The 20163-nt window shown below is 41.6% G+C and overlaps 1 protein-coding gene across 4 annotated transcripts in view; it reads left to right on the plus strand.

Annotated features, from left to right (window-relative positions):
- Positions 1–20163, plus strand: part of FKBP15 (FKBP prolyl isomerase 15) — a 337919-nt gene that overhangs the window by 63556 nt on the left and 254200 nt on the right. For all 4 annotated transcript variants that reach the window (XM_033960334.1, XM_033960337.1, XM_033960335.1 and 1 more), the window contains one exon: positions 5775–5924. In XM_033960334.1, coding sequence (XP_033816225.1) covers positions 5775–5924 — 150 coding nt within the window. The remainder of the gene's footprint in view (positions 1–5774; positions 5925–20163) is intronic.

Here is a 20163-nt window from a genome sequence, read left to right on the forward strand (position 1 = left end):
GAGCAACTTCCACAACTCCTTAATATCTCAACAGATCTGCCTGCAGTTTGAACAGGCTCACAGAACTCCTTCACATCTGAAACCTTGTCTAACTCACCCCAGACCAACTGACAAATATCACATATATTATTCTCAACCTCATACGCTTTATATTACAAAAGATGTTTTTTTCTCCAGATTGAACTATATCTCAAGATTTAAAGTTTCTAGTTAATTTCTCTTGTTGATGTTTCCAAAGATACTCTCAGCGATGCAGATCTGGTACTATAATGTTTATGTACATTTTATATCACTATATATTTTTATATCATTAACCTTTAAAGGAATTTCTTACTGCATGCATATTATGCCTTGTCACTATTGGTTCCTGTTCCTCTCGTTTACTTGAAATGCATGCAAGTATGCATATTAATAATACAGTAGAGTAGTCTCTCCTTAATGCCAGTACTGCCTTTCTAAAACTATAAATGATTACTGGCTATTTTCTCACATACTGTGATTGAATAATACATCCCTTTTTTTCCTCCTTTGCTGGCATGTGGCGGGGATTTTGGGGCAGGCAATGGCGGTGACTGTTTCGGTGCTCATTGAAATTTTATGGGCGTTGGGTGAGTTCCGCCATCACTGGGGCTGGAGCCCACAGTGCACATTAATCGAAGAGGAGAACAGCTTTCCTCAACTACTGTATATACTCGAATATAGGACGAGATTTTTGGGACTCACAAGAACTGGTGGCAGCCATTTAGGGACCGGCGCAAGGCTGGGCGGGAGCTCGAAAAGCTTGCTCCTGCCTGCCGACCTGGGTGCACTGCTGGCTGCTGGCCACAAGATCGGAAGGAGGAGCTTTAGCGCAGAAAGTTCGCTCCTGCCCATACACCAACTGGACCACCAGGGAAAAGGTATATGGGGGAGGGGTAAAAAATTGTTTGTATTGGACGGGAGACGGGAGGGATCCCTCTTGTCTCGACCTACCACTACACAACTAGAGGGGGGAAGAGGGTACAGGGAAGGAAGATGGGGCAGGATACAGAGCCTGGCAAGGAGGGGAAGGGGTGGGTGCAGAGCCTGGTAGGGACTGAGGTGGGCTGGGTTCAGAGCCTGGCAGGGAAGGGGGCTTTCAGAGCTTGGTAGGACAGGGAGGGAAGTGGGCAGGGTGCAGAGCCTGGCAGGGAAGGGGGCTGATTTCAGAGCCTGATAGGGCAGGGAGGGAAGGGGGCTGGGTGCAGAGCCTGGCAGGGAGTGAGGGGGCTGGGTTCACAGCCTGGTAGGAAGGGGGCTGAGTGCAGAGCCTGGGAGGGAAGGGGGCTAGGTACAGAGCCTAGCAAAGAAGGGGGCTGAGTTTAGAGCCTGGTAGTGGAGGGACTTAAGGGAGGGGGGACACTGGGTACAGATCCTGGCTGGGTATGACACTTGAATATTAAGCCCCTGTCCTATTTTTGAGTCAACCATTTTTCTTCCTTCTCATCAACTTATTTGTTTTATATAAATAGGTTGGTGCTTTCCAATATTGGAATTAGCTCTTCCACTCTCTCATTTATAAATCTTCTCATTTATTGCTGGCTTCACTATAAATAATGTTAGTAGTAAATATAAGATACTGAACATATCTCTCATCGTATTGTCTGAATACTCTCGTATACTTAAAATTCTCTCCTTAATGCCAATACTGGCTTTCTAAAACTGAAATTGATTATTGGCTATTTTCTCACATAGTGTGATTGAATAATATATCCCCTTCTTTCCTCCTTTGCTGGCGTGTGGTGGGGGTTTTGGGACTGGCGATGGCAGTGACTGTTTCAGCGCTCATTAAAATTTTATGGACATCTCGTCAGTTGCTGCCGTTAATCAAAGAGAGAACAGTTTTCCTTAACTAAATCTCATCAAAGTATTTATTTTATATGAATAGTTTGGTGCTTTCCAATATTGGAATTAGCTGTAACTCTTCCACTCTTTCCACTTTCTCATTTATAAATTTCCTCATTTATTACTGACTCTACTATAAATAAGGTTAGTAGTAAATATAAGATACTCAAAACACCTCTCACCATATTGTCTGACTATGATAATATATGTCACCATACCTCTGAGATTTACTGCCAATTATACAGTATACTAATTTATCTCGCATGTTGAATCTCCCCAATGCAGCCACTCAGTTTATATACAGTGCTCTGCTGACATCTATTATACTGTTGTGGATCTTGTGTTCCCACTTGATACTAATAATGTCTCTGATAAATGCCTGTTTTGCTCTGCATGTACTTAATTTTGCATTCTCTCAGCTGCATATTATAGTTATGTTATTTTGATAATTAGAATCTCAAGATATCAGTTTTTCTCTTCCCCATGTACTCTGTACACCTCACAATATATACCTTTCTCAGGGTGCTATTGACTATCAATGGTTACCATTTCCAGGTAATTACTAATGATAATTTATCTATCTCACAAGCTGGAATGGAAAGGTCACTTATGTTCAATTTCTTATTTTTATTTGCTTATACTAAGTACTTGAACCTCCTTGTGACAGACCCAGAGAAATATTCACATATCTTAGTTGGTAAAATGATAGGAAATCAACCCCACTCACTGGATGATAGTTTGGATGAGCAAATAGATAATGAACCAGGAAGATGGATAGAATTTGTTAATATAGATGAGAAGGAGGTGTGTAATGCTATTCATAGTTGTACACCTACATGCGCTATCCAGGACCCATTCTCGTCATCTGTCATGAGACAGATGGCAGAGAAGGTGTCTCCTCCTGAGATAACAAGAATAGTTAATAAATCACTGAGAGAGGGAGTTTTTCCCAAGGACTGTAAATAATAAACTGTAAGGCCAGCCTTGAAACGGAAAGGCTTGGATACTAATGTAATGAAAGATTTTAGACCGATTTCAATAGTACCTTTTATTGGTAAAGTCCTGGAGAAGATTGTCTTGCCTCAATTGGATGACTTTGTGAAAGAAATTGGTTGCTTGGACTGCAATCAATTTGGCTTCAGGAAAGCCCATAGTGTAGAGTTATTATTGACATTGTTACTAGATATTTTGTGCTTAGGGTTGGATCAGCATGTAATCTTCTGCTTGATATCCTTGAATATATCAGGAGCCTTTGATTCTGTAGATCTTCAGAAGTTGCTGCAGAGATTGAAAGATCTTGGGGTGGGTGGTACCGTTTTTAAATGGTTAAATTCATACCTGATAGACCATACTTTTCAAGTAAGGAATGGGACTAAAATTTCGAGTAACTTACAGGTGTGGCGTGGAGTTCCTCAAAGTTCGGCGCTTTCAGTGCTTTTATTTAATATCTGTATGGCTACCATTGGTCAGTTGTTTCAATCTTTAGGAGCTGAATACCGCATTTATGTGGATGATATATATTTTTTTCCAGTGTATGTATGGGGAGATGCGTTGGAAAAGTTGATGAGTAGTTATATGAGTGAAATCTCTGGATGGATGGAGAAGCAGGGTTTAAGATTGAATGTAGACAAGACTGAGGTAATGTTTGTGGGAAACCAGACCACATTAAATGGCCAAAAATATTAAAAGTAATGGATGAGGTTCTACTAGTGAGGGAGTCCATGACAGTACTAGGAGTAAAATTGGACCCAGGGCTTACTATGAACTGTCAAATAGTAAAAATAGTGCAAATATGCTGTCATTATTTGACTTCCATGCTGTTGTACAAGCAATGGTCTTGTCACGGCTGGACTACTGCAATGTCCTGTACCCTAGGAATAACTAAGACCAGATGTAGGGCATTGCAGGTGGTCCAGAATCCTGCAGCTAGGTTGATAACTGGAACATCAAAATATGTTCATATTACTCCATATCTTCAACAACTGCATTGGTTGCCAGTTGCGTTTCAAATTCAGTACAAGGCAAACATGTTATGTCATCAATGCTTATATGGTACGATGCCTGAAATTTTTAAGAATATGATGTCTCGTTAGCACCAACAAAAGTCCCTGCGTTCTGCAGGTGCTGTATTGTTGAAAACAAAGGCCAATCCTAAACATGTAGATACGAACGCTATGACTTTTACATGTGTAGGAGTTAAGCTATGGAATGGCCTTGTTAGCCAAATTTGAAAATGTGGAGAGAGGAATTCTTTTAGGCAAATGTTAGACTCAGCTATTTTCTGAGCAATTGATTTATACTATACTGAGGGCTCCTTTTATCAAGGTGCGGTAGGCGGTTAATGCGCGGAATATCACGCGTTGAACCGCCTGCCGCGCTAGTTGCTAACTCCTCTATTGACGAGGAGTTAGTTTTTAGGCTTGCCGCGGGGGTTATATTTATGTAAATTGCTTGAAAGAAAGGAGTAATACAATAATTTTATTTATTTTTAAAATGTCTATACTGTTTTTATCCAAAAACGATTCACAAGGGGTTACATACATAAAATGTTAAAAGTCTATTCAAAATGATCAATATATATATGTTTGTATCTCATGTATATCTTAGTATATATGACACATGATTTACTACTTTTGCATCAAATGACGCTGTTACATTGCTTTACTGCCTATTATCACAGAGATGAATCTTGAGTAGCCAATTTTAGTATTCTTGATGTCTTTGACTACTATTTACTTTTCACTATAAATTCTCAAACTCTCATATCTTTCAATTGCATTATATTGTTATATAACTTTAAGGAATTATTGGAATTGGATGTTCTCAATTTCATTGCATGTACTTTGTACACTTATGTACATCTTCATCTCATCTCATTAAAACTACTTCTGATTATTAACAATCGGCATCTCCAAACATCTCTCAATAGTAATTTGTTTCTCATTCTCAATTAGTAACACACTAGTGCCCCTTCTGATTTTCAGGCTGTGTCTCCTTTAGTGGAAAGTTACTCAGTTTTCTTGTTATGCTAAATTTGGCTTTTTTGGCGTTCGTTGATTATGGGTTTGGTTATCATGAGCAGAATCGATTTGTAGCAGGGAGTCCCTGCACCCCTTCTCTCTTTTCTTGTGTTTCCTGTTTACACTAGATCCTCCTGGCTTTACTACCTACTGAGCTTAGAGGGGAGTGTCCAGAGAGATGACCTAGCAAAGGGGGATAGATTTATTTGTAAGTTCTGCAGCCAAGGCTGGAATAGATACAGAACCCTCAGGTGAAGCTTCCAGAGGCTATTTACAAGAAGGAAGATTAACAGAGGTGAGTAACCTAATCTTTCATTATGTATGTTCAACTTGTAACCCGTTCTGAGCTCTTTGGGGACAATGGGATAGAAAACGAATTAAATAAATAAATTCCTTTTGAAACAAGCTAATTTTAAGCAAGCCTAGTGGCTTAATGACATACTGTGTACTTTAATTTCAAAGTCCTGAAATTACTCCAGACCTGACTTCTGCTCATGTGTGACAACTAGGTTTCAAATGGAGCCACTGTCTGTACAGACTGTGATTGAGGATTGTTGTATTGATAACTAGATTGAGTTGGGAAGAAAATAAAGGGGAATCGCTCATTTAGATGAATTAAAGTTTACAGTTTCATAGCTTAACAGAGGACAAATGAACAAGAGGAATCTACTAGGACAAAAAAAATATATTTTTTGTAGCTCCTTTTCTTGTCTTACTCACTGAAAAGAGTAAATAGGTCTGTGCTTCTGCTGCTGTTAGGAGATTGGCTGATATAATACAGGATAGAGAGAAAACAATTTGAATGGATTCTGATTATCCAAAAATATCAGAATATTTCTTGCAGTTGAGTTGTAATTGTGCTCACTATTAAGCATTTTTTTTCTTCTGCAGATCTGCATTGCCAAATGGAACTGCAGGTTATCCCTGGACTCTGTGCTGTACCAAGAACTTATTCTGGGAGAAGGGCGGGCGGTAGAAGTAGGAGACTCAATGGAGGTAGCCTATACAGGCTGGTTATTTCAAAACCATGGGCTTGGACAGGTGAGAATCTTTTCTGATTTTTGAGAAACTTGGTTGAGGTATTAATACATCATGCAGGGAATGTCACTTTATGGGACTTTTGGAAGAAGTGCTGCTCATTCTAGATAGACTGATCTAAGAATATATTTTCTTGTCATCATACCAGATCAGTCCAGACCAGTCCAGACAAATGTTATGTCTATTCACTAATGGAAGGAGACAGAGAACAAAATAGTTCCAAGCAATGTTCCCCCTAAGCTGCGCAGCTGTGCATCTTTTAGCAGGAGGTTGCGCAGCCATTCAGCCCCACCACGCAGCCAGTGGAGTCAGAACAAGCACCCCTCCAGTATCACTCTTCCATCTTGTGCTGTAGCTTTCCTGAAGCAGCAGCAGCGGTGGCGGCATACTAAAACCAACTAGCTGTGGGACCTTCCCATATATACCCCTGACATCACCACATCTTCTGTGGAAAAGCCAGCAGCTGAGGATATATATGGGAAGGTCCTGCAGCTGATATGTATGGGAAGGTCCCGCAGCTGGTTTGTTTCAGTTTGTTGTTGTTGCTGCTGCTGCTGCTGCTGCTGATTCGTGAAAGCAACATCAGTGGTGGGGGCAAACACTGGTGGATATGGGGTAGGGGAGAGAGAGGGAGCAGACATTGGTGGATGTGAGGTGGGTGGGAAAGAAGGAGCAGGCGCTGGTGTATATTGGTTGGGGAAGAGAGAGGAAAGTGCTGGTGAATGTGGGTTGGGTGGGAGAGGGGCGGCAGACACTGGTAGAAGAGGGTAGAGAATATCATTGGCTTCCTATTAAATATAGGTTGATGCACAAAGCATTAATTTTGTCATTTAAAATACTAAACAGTGAGCAGCCTGATTACCTTGCAAAATTGCTTGTTGCATATAAACCATCTTGAACTTTGAGTTCAGTGACTTTAAACAGATTAGCATTACCACTTATTCATCTAGTTAGACTAAAGTCCACTCATAATTCTGCCTTTTTTGCATCAGTTCCAAATTTATGGAATTCTTTGCTAAATGAATTATGTTGTGAGCCTACATACTCAAAATTTTGAACCTCTTTAAAAATGTACTTAAATGGATTGGTATTTTTTTTTCTTAATTTTACTGGTTTTAGATTTTTATATGATTTTTTAATCTTATATTTTATGATTCCTGGCAACAGACCACTCTGCGACTTATAGACTATTAATTTTTCTTTTATTTTTTTTAAATTGAATTTCAAATATTATACACAAGAATCCTCTTGTACAAGAAAAACAGAAAGAAAACATAAATTGGAAAATTCAGCAATAATGCTAAACTACAAAACAGAAAAATGGATCATCTTCCTCAGACTACCACTATGGAGGAGGCGGGTATGATAGAGTAAAGAGAGACTCAAAGAGGAAAACAAAGTCAGCAAGAAACAGGCTTAACAGCAATGTTCCCTTACCCCCTCTTCTACAAAGCAGCGTGGTGACATCCCTGAAGCCCATAGAGATTTAAAGAGCTTTGGTGCCGTTACCGCACAGCAGCCTTTAGTGCGGCTTTGTAGAAGAGGGGGTTAATCTTTAACTGCTGTTCTATAATTTTCTGACCCTACTCCATTGCCAGGTTCTTTAAATCCCAAAAAAATCGTAATTGATCTGGTGTAAAAAAAGACATATTTAACTCCCCAAAATTTTACTAAACATTTACAAGGATAAACTAGTAAAAATATTGCTCCAAGAGTTAATGTTTTATTTCACATAGTAAGAAATAATTCCCTCCGCTCCTGCATACTTCTTTTAAGCATAGCAGCTGTTTGGTATGAAAAGTATAGTTTTATTTTACAGTACTGTTATTTGAATAACCAAATATTAACTAAGATTTTATATTTAGTTTTTACTGCTTTTATTAATTGATTATGGATTTTTATTACTGGCTGTGTTGTTTATTGCTTTTTACATATTGTAACTTTGTTCGTGTTTATCCTTCCTCATTTTTATCTTTGGATTTAAACAACTCAATTCAGGATAGACATATTAGTAGCAGGAGATTCTTTCGTAGAAAAACCTTGAAGCATAGGAATTTAAATGTGTTAAGATCATTAGCTATAGAAAATTTTCCTTCTAAGTCTCTAACTGACTCTCTTACCCCAGTGCATTTATTCTATTGTAATGCTCGATCGATATGTAAAAAGCAACAGATTATCCATGTTTAATCACTGACAATGATGTTGGTCTTTTGTTTGTGACAGAAACGTGGTTGCCTACTGGAGATACTTTCACTCAGCAGGAACTGGTTCCATTTGGTTTTAAAGGTCACTTTTCATCTAGGGTGGATAAACGGGGATGTGGTTTAGCTGTTATTTATCGTGCTTTTCTAGATATTAGTTTACTCGAGCAAAATAATGGTCCAAATCTAGAATATATGATTTTAACTATAAATGATGAATTACAAACCTACCCTTTGGGTATAGTATTACTTTACCGGCCTCCTGTTTCTTGGAATAAGTCTGTTGATCTACTTTCAGAGATTATCCTACATGCTTCATTAAAATTTCCTAGATTACAATTAGTAGGTGACCTTAATCTTTACCTTGAGGATGAGAACAATAATGACGTGGTCAGTTTTAAATCTTTCCTAAATTCTTTAGACCTTAATTTTTCACAAGTTACTACTCATGACCTTGGTCATTCTTTAGACATCTGCTATGTAGATTCTAACCATTTAAGATCTTCAATTTCGGAAACTGAATGGTACGAACAACCGTGGACTGATCATTTTCTGGGCTGTTTTAGAACCCCTATTTTTTTGGCTAAGATTCAAAATGACTCTTTGAAAGAAACAATTAAGATAAAGAGTAAAATTAATCCTGATAAAATTTTGGCAACAACTAATACAGAATTTACCTAATTCTCCCTGTGAACTTAACGTTGATACAATACTAAAAATTTGGACTGAAAAATCCAAATTAATTTTTGAATCATTAAGAACATAAGAAATGCCTTCACTGGATCAGACCGAAGTCCATCTTGTCCGGCGATCCACGCACGCGGTGGCCCATTTAAGTACACCTTTTGGGAGACCCAGATTTCCCGTACCCCTCAATATGGTTTTCAAGAAGATGTGCATCCAACTTGCGCTTGAAACCCAGAACAGTAGTCTCCGCCACAACCTCCTCCGGGAGAGCATTCCAAGCTCCAACCACTCGCTGTGAGAAACAGAACTTCCTGACGTTTGTCCTGAACCTGCTGCCACTCAGTTTCAGGCTATGACCCCGTGTCTGTGTGACTTCTGAAAATGTTAACAATGCTTCTTCCTGGTCTATTTTATCAAATCCTTTTAATATTTTAAAAGTCTCTATCAAATCCCCTCGCAGTCTTCTCTTCTCTAGGGCGAACAGACCCATTTTTCTGAGACGTTCCTCGTAGCTCAAATTCTCCATACCTTTGACTAGTTTCGTGGCTCGTCTCTGCACCCTCTCCAGCAGAGTTATATCCTTCTTAAGATATGGAGACCAGTGTTGGACACAGTATTCCAAGTGAGGTCTGACCATTGCTCTGTAAAGTGGCATTATGACCTCTTCCGATCTACTCGTGATCCCCTTCTTAATCATGCCCAATATCCTATTTGCTTTCTTCGCCGCCGCCGCACATTGAGCTGAAGGCTTTAGGGTTCTGTCTATCAGTACCCCCAAATCCCTTTCTTGTTCGCATTTGGCTAATGTCACCCCCAACATCTTATACTCATGTTCTTTGTTTTTCTTTCCTAGATGCATCACCTTGCATTTGTCTATGTTAAAACTCATCTGCCACTTTTTCGCCCAAGTTTCCAGCTGGTTTAGATCCTTCTGGAGATCCTCGCAGTCCCTTAGAGAGCCAACTACCCGACATAGTTTTGTATCATCTGCAAACTTCGTTATATTGCATGTTGTTTCCTCTTCAAGGTCATTTATAAAAATATTAAACAAAATAGGCCCAAGAACCGAACCCTAGGGCACTCCGCTAGTCACTCTCTCCCAGTCCGAGAATTGCCCATTTATGCTCACCCTTTGCCTTCTGTTCTCTAGCCATTTGCCAATCCATCTATGCACTTCTCCTCCTATTCCATGGCTCAGAAGTTTTCTCATAAGCCTTTCATGCGGAACCTTGTCGAACGCTTTCTGGAAATCCAAGTAAACTATGTCCACTGGATCTCCACTATCCAATTGTTTGTTCACCTTCTCGAAGAATTGAAGCAAATTTGTCAGACATGACTTCCCTTTCCTAAAGCCGTGTTGACTAGCCCTTATTAAGTTGTGATCTTCCAAGTGTTGTATAATGTTGTCTCAAACTCAATCCCTTTGCAGAGCCACATTTTGGATTTGTAGGTACTTGGAGGGCCTCAGAAAAAAATAGTTAATGTCTTATTAAAGAAATTACAATTTTGCGTGAGGTAAAACTCTTTAAAGTTTATAAATCTTTCCTTTTGCCTAAGTCTTAATAATAATACAGTGGTGCCTCACACAACGAACTTAATCCGTTCCAGGAGCAAGTTTGTTATGTGAAACGTTCGTTGTGTGAAACGCGTTTTCCCATAAGAATACATGTAAAACAAAATAATTCGTTCTGCAGCATAAAATATGCTAAGATGACATAAAAAAAGATAAATTTTTGGTTATTATTTTTATTTAGATACATCTAAAAACATAATTGTTTTTTAAAACAACACACATTTTTTAAATTTAAAGACAGACTAAGTAGAGTCTAATTTTACAGTGAGAGGGCAGAGTCTCAGCGGCAAAAACTGGGACTTAACTGTTCATTTTTTTTTTTTTCTACCGTGTTTCCCCGATGATAAGGCAGGGCCATCAAATAAGACAGCCCCCCCTTTTTAGAAAAAAATGTAAAATAAGGCACCCCCCCGCAAATAAGCCACCCACCGATACCTGCGCTTACCCGAATCGGGTGGTACGGTGGGTGACTCCGTGTGGCCCTGGCACCCCCGACACGATCGGGGCAAGAGGGAGCTCAAGCCCTCTGGCCCCCCCGACTCCCCGACACGATCGGGGCAAAAGGGAGCCCAAGCCCTCTTGCCCCGCCGATTCCCCAACTCCCCGACAATATCGGGCCAGGAGGGAGCCCAAGTCCTCCTGGCCACGGCGACCCCCTAACCCCACCCTGCACTACATTACGGGCAGGAGGGATCCCAGGCCCTCCTGCCCTCGACGCAAACCCCCCCTCCCCCCAACGACCGCCCCCCCCCCAAGAACCTCCGACCGCCCCCCCAGCCGACCCGCGACCCCCCTGGCCGACCCCCACGACACCCCAACCCCCTTCCCCGTACCTTTCTGTAGTTGGCCGGACAGACGGGAGCCAAACCCGCCTGTCCGGCAGGCAGCCATCGACGGAATGAGGCCGGATTGGCCCATCCGTCCCAAAGCTCCGCCTACTGGTGGGGCCTAAGGCGCCTGGGCCAATCAGAATAGGCCCGGGAGCCTTAGGTCCCTCCTGGGGGCAGGGCCTGAGGCACATGGTCGGGTTGGGCCCATGTGCCTCAGGCCCCGCCCCCAGGAGGGACCTAAGGCTCCCGGGCCTATTCTGATTGGCCCAGGCGCCTTAGGCCCCACCAGTAGGCGGAGCTATGGGACGGATGGGCCAATCCGGCCTCATTCCGTCGATGGCTGCCTGCCGGACAGGCGGGTTTGGCTCCCGTCTGTCCGGCCAACTACAGAAAGGTACGGGGAAGGGGGTTGGGGGTGTCGTGGGGGTCGGCCAGGGGGGTCGCGGGTCGGCTGGGGGGGCGGTCGGAGGTTCTTGGGGGGGGCGGTCGTTGGGGGGAGGGGGGGGTTTGCGTCGAGGGCAAGAGGGCCTGGGATCCCTCCTGCCCGTAATGTAGTGCAGGGTGGGGTTAGGGGGTCGCCGTGGCCAGGAGGACTTGGGCTCCCTCCTGGCCCGATATTGTCGGGGAGTTGGGGAATCGGCGGGGCAAGAGGGCTTGGGCTCCCTTTTGCCCCGCTCGTGTCGGGGAGTCGGGGGGGCAAGAGGGCTTGAGCTCCCTTTTGCCCCGATCGTGTCGGGGAGTCGGGGGGGCAAGAGGGCTTGAGCTCCCTCTTGCCCCGATCGTGTCGGGGAGTCGGGGGGGGCAAGAGGGCTTGAGCTCCCTCTTGCCCCGATCGTGTCGGGGAGTCGGGGGGGCAAGAGGGAACCAGGCGGAGAGAGGGCAGTTAAGCGCAGTGCCTGCGCGGAAGGATGCAGCTCGGGCGACTTCGTTGTGTGAAACGAAGTTCGTTGTACGGATCAAGACATAAAGTTCGTTGTGCGCAGCGTTCGCTGTGCGAGGCGTCCGTTATGCGAGGCACCACTGTATTGTCATTTATAGCTAAAGAAACATATGATCAAGAAACTGTTTTATTTTACTTTTGTGATTATGATAAACATACCGAGGACCTCAAAATAGTACCTGGCAGCCGCATGTGGCCCCTGGGCCTCGAGTTTGAGACCACTATTTTAAAACTAAGGAGATTTTTCACAAGAAAAATGCCTCTTGGTATTCTCTCTGCCATCATCAACTTAAGCAGGTGTGTAGAAAGTTAGAAAGTAAGTGGAGAAAAAGCAATGCTGAAATAGATAAGACAAATTGGAAAAGAAAGATAAAGGAATACAACTATGAGATCATTAAAGCTAGGAAAATATATTATGGTAACAAAATAAGGCCTTATTTCTACTGTGAAAATCTATCAACAACAACATCTCGGTAGGCTGACAAATTTACTAGACCTTCTGTAGAAAAATTGGCTACTTTTTTTCAGTGATAAAATTCTAACTATAAGGTCATCTTTTTCCAACACTTCAGGGTTATTCAACTTACCTTGTACTAAAAAAATCTCCTGATGAGATCTCAAGTTGACAGATACTGGCACAATTTTAATATAATAACTGAATGCCAACTGTTGAAGCTTTGTGCTAAATTTGGTCACAAAAGATGTTTACTTGACCCTATTCTTTCATATATTTTTTGTAGCATTCCCACAAATGCTATTTCTTGGCTTACAACATTAGTACCCTTATCTTGAAAAAATATCTTTAATTGTAGAGATCGTATAAACCTTTCAAAATCAATCCAAAACTGAAAACCATTGAAATGATTAAATGGAACAAAAGATAAACACAGTGACAGAATCTTTTCTTCATCCATTGTTAATGGATGTGATGATAAATTAATCGTGGCTGGTATTGATTCTGTGCTCGAAATTCCCGGCCTCTTCTGTAGTTTCTTGCCCCTCTGGGTGTTCGGTAATTCCTTCTTCTTGTGGCCAAAACATCATCTGAAGAATCGCTGTGCACTGATGAACTCTGAGAAGATTGAGTGCCTATTTGAACCGCTGCCGTGCTGGGGTTTTTCTTCCTGTATATCCACAGATAAACTCTACTGGTTTCATAATCTTTATCGACCTGAGTTGTAATATCTTTAAATTTGTTCTCAAATTCTTGTTCCCCCACCTTGGATTTTAAATTAATGAGGTCATTATCCAAAGTGGCCTTCTCTTTGTTTATGACCCTTTTGCTCCAGTCAATGACTAGTAGCAGTATTCCACAAGAGCTGAGCCATTTAGTTCTAATCTGGCTAAATATTTAAATTTGATCAAAAAGTCATTATTGTCTGATGTTTCCCCTGGACATGTCGGTGTGCTCAATGTTTCAAATGCATTCATTAATGTCTTAGCTTTATCAACTGAAAAACTAAGACCAGTGCTCCACGATTTCTCCATAGTCTCCATTATTATGTAGTGCAAACTGACTTGTTTCAAGTGCAGAACTCAAATTAATGTTCAAATATAAATCCCAAGGGGGGACGTCACGTGCACGTTTTCAAGATGGCCGCTTAGCGCCCTCGCTCCGATCCGAGCCTCGCTGAAAATCTAAATTTAACCTCACGAAGCGCTTTTTCAGGTCAGTACGCATTGATCATCTGCAGCGGAATGTCGACTAAGGCTAATAAGCCTGATTCCGCTCCTCCACCGGGTCCGTCGGCGGCGCATCCAGCGCCGAAAAGATCCAGGTATGAACCGCCTCCCCGATCAAGGCCTCCGCGCCTGGCGCTACAGCACAGGGTGATTCAATTTCCCACGATCTCCACGTGTTAAGAGAATTGATGCAGGAAAATCTAGCCGCTACGGCTGATATTAAAAATGAAATCGGGGGCATACTTACTCAACTCAAGCAACAAAATGCTCGCATCGATCTGGCAGAAGAAAGACTCGCAACGCATGACTCGCAATATCTTGAAATCCAACGTGACTTTCGCAAGATGAATGTACTGCAACGTGACATCGAAGATCTCTCTAATAGAATGCGCCGGAGTAATATCCGTATTATTGGACTTCCAGAATCATATGAAGGAACTGATCTCATGTCTTTCCTGCTTTCCTTCATTCCTACCACCCTAAAGCTCCAATTTGACTCTCCGCTCGAGATTGAGAGAGCGCACAGGGTCCCATCGGGTCCGCCACTGCCAGCCAAACCTCCCAGGCCTGTAGTCCTAAAACTTCTGCGCTACACTCAAGCTCTCCAAATTCTGCAAGCTGCTAAATCTTCTCCTGCAATACACCTGGATGGTAAAAAAATTATAATGGTCCCTGACCTGGCCAAAACAACAGCACAAAGACGAAAAGCCTTCCTGGCAATGAGACCTCAGCTTAAAAATATAGGAGCTTAAAAATATAGGAGCGGGTTATTCTATCCTGCGAGGATGAAGATTACTTACCATAACACCACAAAGAATTTTGATGATCCAGTCGACCTACAAAAATTCTTGGATAACACAGTAAGAGCTATGACTTGACCTTTCTTTTCGAACTGTTATCTAATTTACTGTTTGTGAGGTTTAAATAACATTATTTGATACTCATTCTTGGCTCGAGGGGAGGACTAACTGAGCACCTCTTGTCAGCATGGGATCCCATCTCTGGATCTTTCTCTATTTTTTGATCCAGATCTTTGTCAGACTGAATCATCCTCTTTTTTTTTTTTACTTTTGTCCTCTCTTTTTATATACTGTGACACTTACAAGTTCAACTCATGGTATTCATACCTTCATCCATGCCTCATCTTATGCTATGCAGTGTCTAGATGTTTCTTCCGAGAGCCATCACTGGACCCTTTCAATCAACCGCTCTCTAATGGTTAAACTACACATCGTCTCCCTAAACGTCAAAGGAATCAACAGTCCTATTAAACGAAAGAAAATTCTACACTATCTCAAACACCTTGAAGCAGATATATGTCTCCTACAAGAATCACATATTAGTGCAGAAGAAGCTAATAAACTTACTGGAGGGTGGGTTCAACATTGCTTTGCTGCCCCTGCTTCAGGAAAGAAAAATGGGGTTATCACTCTAATAAAGAAATCTCTTAATTTTCAATTTCAAGCTCACAAATTTGATCCTTCTGGTCGCTGGTCCTTTCTGGAGGGCTCCATAGCTGGGAGGCCGATAAAACTGTTCAACATCTATGCCCCTAATGCAGATGACCCCTCTTTCTTTCAAGCATTCCAAACACTGCCACTCCTCACTAACCACAGACACCATTTTTGCAGGTGACTTTAACTTCCCTCTGGACCCCTTTATTGACCGCTCATCGAAATGTCGTCCAGCAAAACTTCGAGTTAGATCTACTGTTAAAAATTTAATGGATTCATTCGGCTGGTCAAATATCTGGAGAATATTGCATCCATCCACTAAGGATTTTACCTTCTACTCTGCACCCCATCAAACCTACTCAAGAATTGACTATATTCTTGGATCTAAAGACTTATTAAACATTGTTTCTTCATCACGCATACATGACATCACTATTTCAGATCATGCGGCTGTCTCCTGCCACCTCAATTGGGCTGCATCTTCCACATCCAGGCAATGGAGATTTAATAACTTTCTTTTACATGATGACTCTTTCATCTCGCATATCAAGGAAGAATCTCAATCATTCTTCGATACTAACATCTCTTCAGTTAGCAAATTCTCCATAGTATGGGAAACTTACAAAGCATGGCTAAGTGGAAAAGTCATCAGCTTCTCAGCCTTCCAATTGAAACAAAAAAAATCTAAATTATACCTACTCGAAAATGACATTCATACTTATGAATCACAACTCTACAACCATCATGATCCTGAGTTGTACAAAAAGTTGCAGCAACTCAAATTCCAATATAATGAACTCTTCAGTTCCATGGCTTCTGCTTCCTTGTTCCGACGATCAACCACATACTATGCCTCTTCCAACAAATCAGGCCATCTTCTTGCTCTTTACCTGAAAGGCAAACGTTTAAAGAACCACATCACACACATCAAAACCAATTCTGGTCATATTCACCATACAACCAAGGACATCTTAGAAGACTTTCGTAAATTCTATGAAGACCTCTACACTTCGGATTCTTCCTCCTCCTCCTCATCTATTCAAGATTTCCTCCATTCACTTGATCTACCGACTTTATCTGACCAACAACGTCATTCCCTGCAAACACCTATTTCCACTGATGAAGTCACTTGTGCCATCTCATCTCTACCTTCAGCTAAGGCGCCTGGACCCGATGGACTATCTTCAGAATTCTACAAATCATTCTCAGCCCTTCTGTCTCCTCATTTACTCTCTTATTACCAGGGTATCCAGGAAGCTCCGGCAACTCTACATAGATTTCTTGAAGCGAACATTATAGTTCTACCAAAACCGAACAGAGACCCTGATCTTGTGAAGAACTATAGACCTATATCTCTTTTAAATTTGGACTATAAAATTTATGCTAAAATCTTGGTTTTTCGTTTAGAAAAGATAATGTCTTGTCTGATTCATAGAGACCAAGTGGGATTTCTGAAAGGTCGCTATGGCGCAGACAACACTAGACTTTTATGTCATGTACTCCACTCCTCTCAATCGTTCACTCAACCATCAGTTCTTGTCTCTCTAGAAGCTGAAAAAGCGTTCGATAGAGTGGAGTGGAAATACTTATTTGCCGTCCTTTCTAGATTTGGTTTTCCCCCATCCCTTATTCATATGATTTCCCTACTTTACAACTCCCCCACTGCCAAACTTATTGTCAATGATGAGGCGTCTGCTCCATTCACCCTACACAGAGGCACCCGTCAGGGATGCCCTATGTCCCCACTCTTATTTAATTTAGCTCTAGAACCCCTCCTTACAGCCATCCGCCTCTCCCCCGATATTTAAGGAATTTCCATTGCATCAATAGAAATAAAAATTTCTGCCTACGTAGATGATGTCCTCTTATATCTTTCCGACCCCGAACATTCGCTTTCTGCATTAACACGCTTAATCTCATCATACTCCTTATTTTCAGGATATAAAATCAACTGGGATAAATCCGAGATCATGCCCCTTCATGATTGTAGTCCTTCCCTCATTCAAGCGACTCAACCCATTACATGGGTCACCACAGGTATCAAATACTTAGGGTTATTATTTGATAGAGATATTAGATCGTCCCAACAACTAATCTCTTCCAAAATTCTCACACAAATTCAGAACTCTTTATCCTCCTGGTCCCCCTTGCACCTTTCTTGGTGGGGTCGTTTAGACACCATAAAAATGATGGTGGTTCCCAGAATTACGTACATCTTCAGCATATTTCCTGTGTTATTTTCATCTTCTATATACAAACAAATTGAGAACCTACTTTTGCGTTTCTTATGGAACGAAAAACCCCATAGAATCTCTCTCCAGAAACTAAAAGCTCCACGTATCTCAGGTGGGGTTAACTTCCCAGATCTCCTTCTCTATCACAAAGCTTTTATATTGAGACAAGGTGCAGAATGGCTTTCTAATCCCACATCTACCGATATCCCTAATTGTCTACGCTTAGAGTTTTCCCTTATATATCCTTTCCCCTTACTCCGTCTTATGGGAACACACAATTTTCCACATATTAAACATAATCCTGTCCTGTACACCACCCACAAGGTATTAACAACTCTTGATTCTCTGATGGAGATACCCTGGAATAAATCAGCATTTTGTCCTCTCTGGTTTAACAAATTTTTATTGATAGATAAGAAACCCTTCTCCTGGCCCTCCTGGTCCCAACATCATCACATATGGGATATGGGGTCAGTGTGTCATTCAGACAAATCACTATTCACCTTTCAGGAAATGATGGCCTCTTTTTCCCTCACCGAATCTAACTTTCTCCGATGGTTACAGCTCCGGTCAGCTATTAAAAAATCAGGTCTTCTCTCCTCGCTTTCCCTTTCTTCACCTACTTTGTACACCTATTCTCAGAAATTTCTAGCTCAGGGTCATTCAGCATCTCACTTTTATAAATTACTTAAATCCTTCTCGCCCAATCACTTGTCATCTTTGCAATCAGCATGGGAGCATGATATTGGGATGGCTATATCTGACGTTGCTTGGTCCTCCATCTTTACTTCCACATTCAAAACATCTAGATCTGCCTCAATCCTACAGAATATGTTCTTCTTTCTTCACAGAGCACAATGGACTCCTATCAAATCTAACAAGATAGATGCTTCATATTCTAAAAACTGCTGGTCTTGTAAGAGGGAGGAAGGATCTCTGCACCATCTATTATATTCCTGCCCACTGATCCAAACATTCTGGCATGCTGTTTGGAAAACAATCTGCTCAATTTTCAACATAAATATTGCCCTTTCCTATCAAATGCTCCTTCTTAAATCTTTCGCACTTAACCATTTAATCTCTGAAATGGATTTCTATTTACTGGATATATTAATCACCCTAGCCCTAAAAATTCTTTTATCAACATGGAAAGATTTATCTAAGGCCTCCCATCCACAATGGTGGAATTTAGTCTGTTCAACGTATAGAATGGAGGCTCACCTTGCAAAATCATATAACAGGATGCCTCGTTTTCATTCCAGGTGGAATCTGTTAAAAGACTACCTTTCTCCTAATAACAAATGATTACCATGTTCATAGTACACCCCATTTTATTTTATTAGTCCCATTTATTTATTTGTTCCCAGGATGATTCATTCTACCTGTTAGTGGATAGTTGTTATTGTTTATTGAGATGTTTTCTTATGGTACCACTATTTTATTGCTGTTACTTCAACATAACTTTATGTTTGCTACATTATGTACCATGCTATTGTTATATTCATCTCATATTCACTGGTTAATGTACTAGTATTTTCCACTGGTTTGCATTTCTATTTTCTTTTATAAAATCTTTCAATAAAAATACCTTGACAAATATAAATCCCAAGGTAATATGTGAACACTAAGTATGGCAAATGATGTACAGTATAATTTAACAGAGGAAAAAAGACCTCAAAGTGTAAATGTTTGATCCTTCTGGATCAAAATTCCTATATTTTCTTTGAGCCCTCTCAGTTACAATTTTTTCTTGAGACAAAGGGAGTAATACTGTCCCGTGCCACTAGTGTGATGTAGGGTCCCAGTAATTGCCATATTTTTCCGTCTATAAGATGCACCTGACCATAAAATGCACCTACATGTAGAGGAGGAAAAACCAAGTAAAAAAGTTTGGTTCAGAATTTTATTTTCTTGCTTTTTCCTCCTCTGCATGTTGGTGCGTCTAGTGCTGGGAAGCCTGCAGCCCCCAGTACCTTTTTTTTAACTGGTGGTGGTTCAGCGCAGTCTCCTACTGGACAGCTGCCTTTCTTGTTGCAGAACAGAGCATGATCTTTGCGCTTCCTGCCTGGTCCCGCACTGCTCTGTAAGTGGCTGCCGTCAGTTCTCACGATTTGCTAACGTTTTCAAAGGATAACATGCACACGTTAGCGTTTAGTGTGTGATTAACGCGTGCTAAAAAGCATAGTACATCTTAGTAAAAGAGGAGGTTAGTTTGCTGCAAAAAAGGTCTGGAGATTCTGGGAGGCTTATTGCACCATAAGAACCTACTAATTTTAGATTCTAGTAATTTATAATAGGTTCGATCAAAGAGGTATACAGTGGTACCTTGGATTACGAGCATAATCCGTTCCAGGAGCATGCTCGTAGTCCAAAATGCTCGTTTATCAAAGCGAATTTCCCCGTAGGAAATAATGGAAACTCGCTTTGATACGTTCTCTCCCCACGAGAACCGGCATTGCTCCCCCTGCGATGCGGCACCCCCCCAACGTGATTGGGCCCCCCCCCCCCCCCCGCCGCTTCATACCGTCATCTGGGCACTGGCACCGGCATGTCCTGTGCTTGGTGCCGGTGCCCGAAAATCGGCCTCCTCTTCTGCTGGGCCTTGAGCATCTGCACATGCTCAAGGCCTGCGAGTTCACA

Source organism: Geotrypetes seraphini, chromosome 10, assembly GCF_902459505.1.
Source record: "Geotrypetes seraphini chromosome 10, aGeoSer1.1, whole genome shotgun sequence".
In the NCBI taxonomy this organism is placed as follows: domain Eukaryota; kingdom Metazoa; phylum Chordata; class Amphibia; order Gymnophiona; family Dermophiidae; genus Geotrypetes; species Geotrypetes seraphini.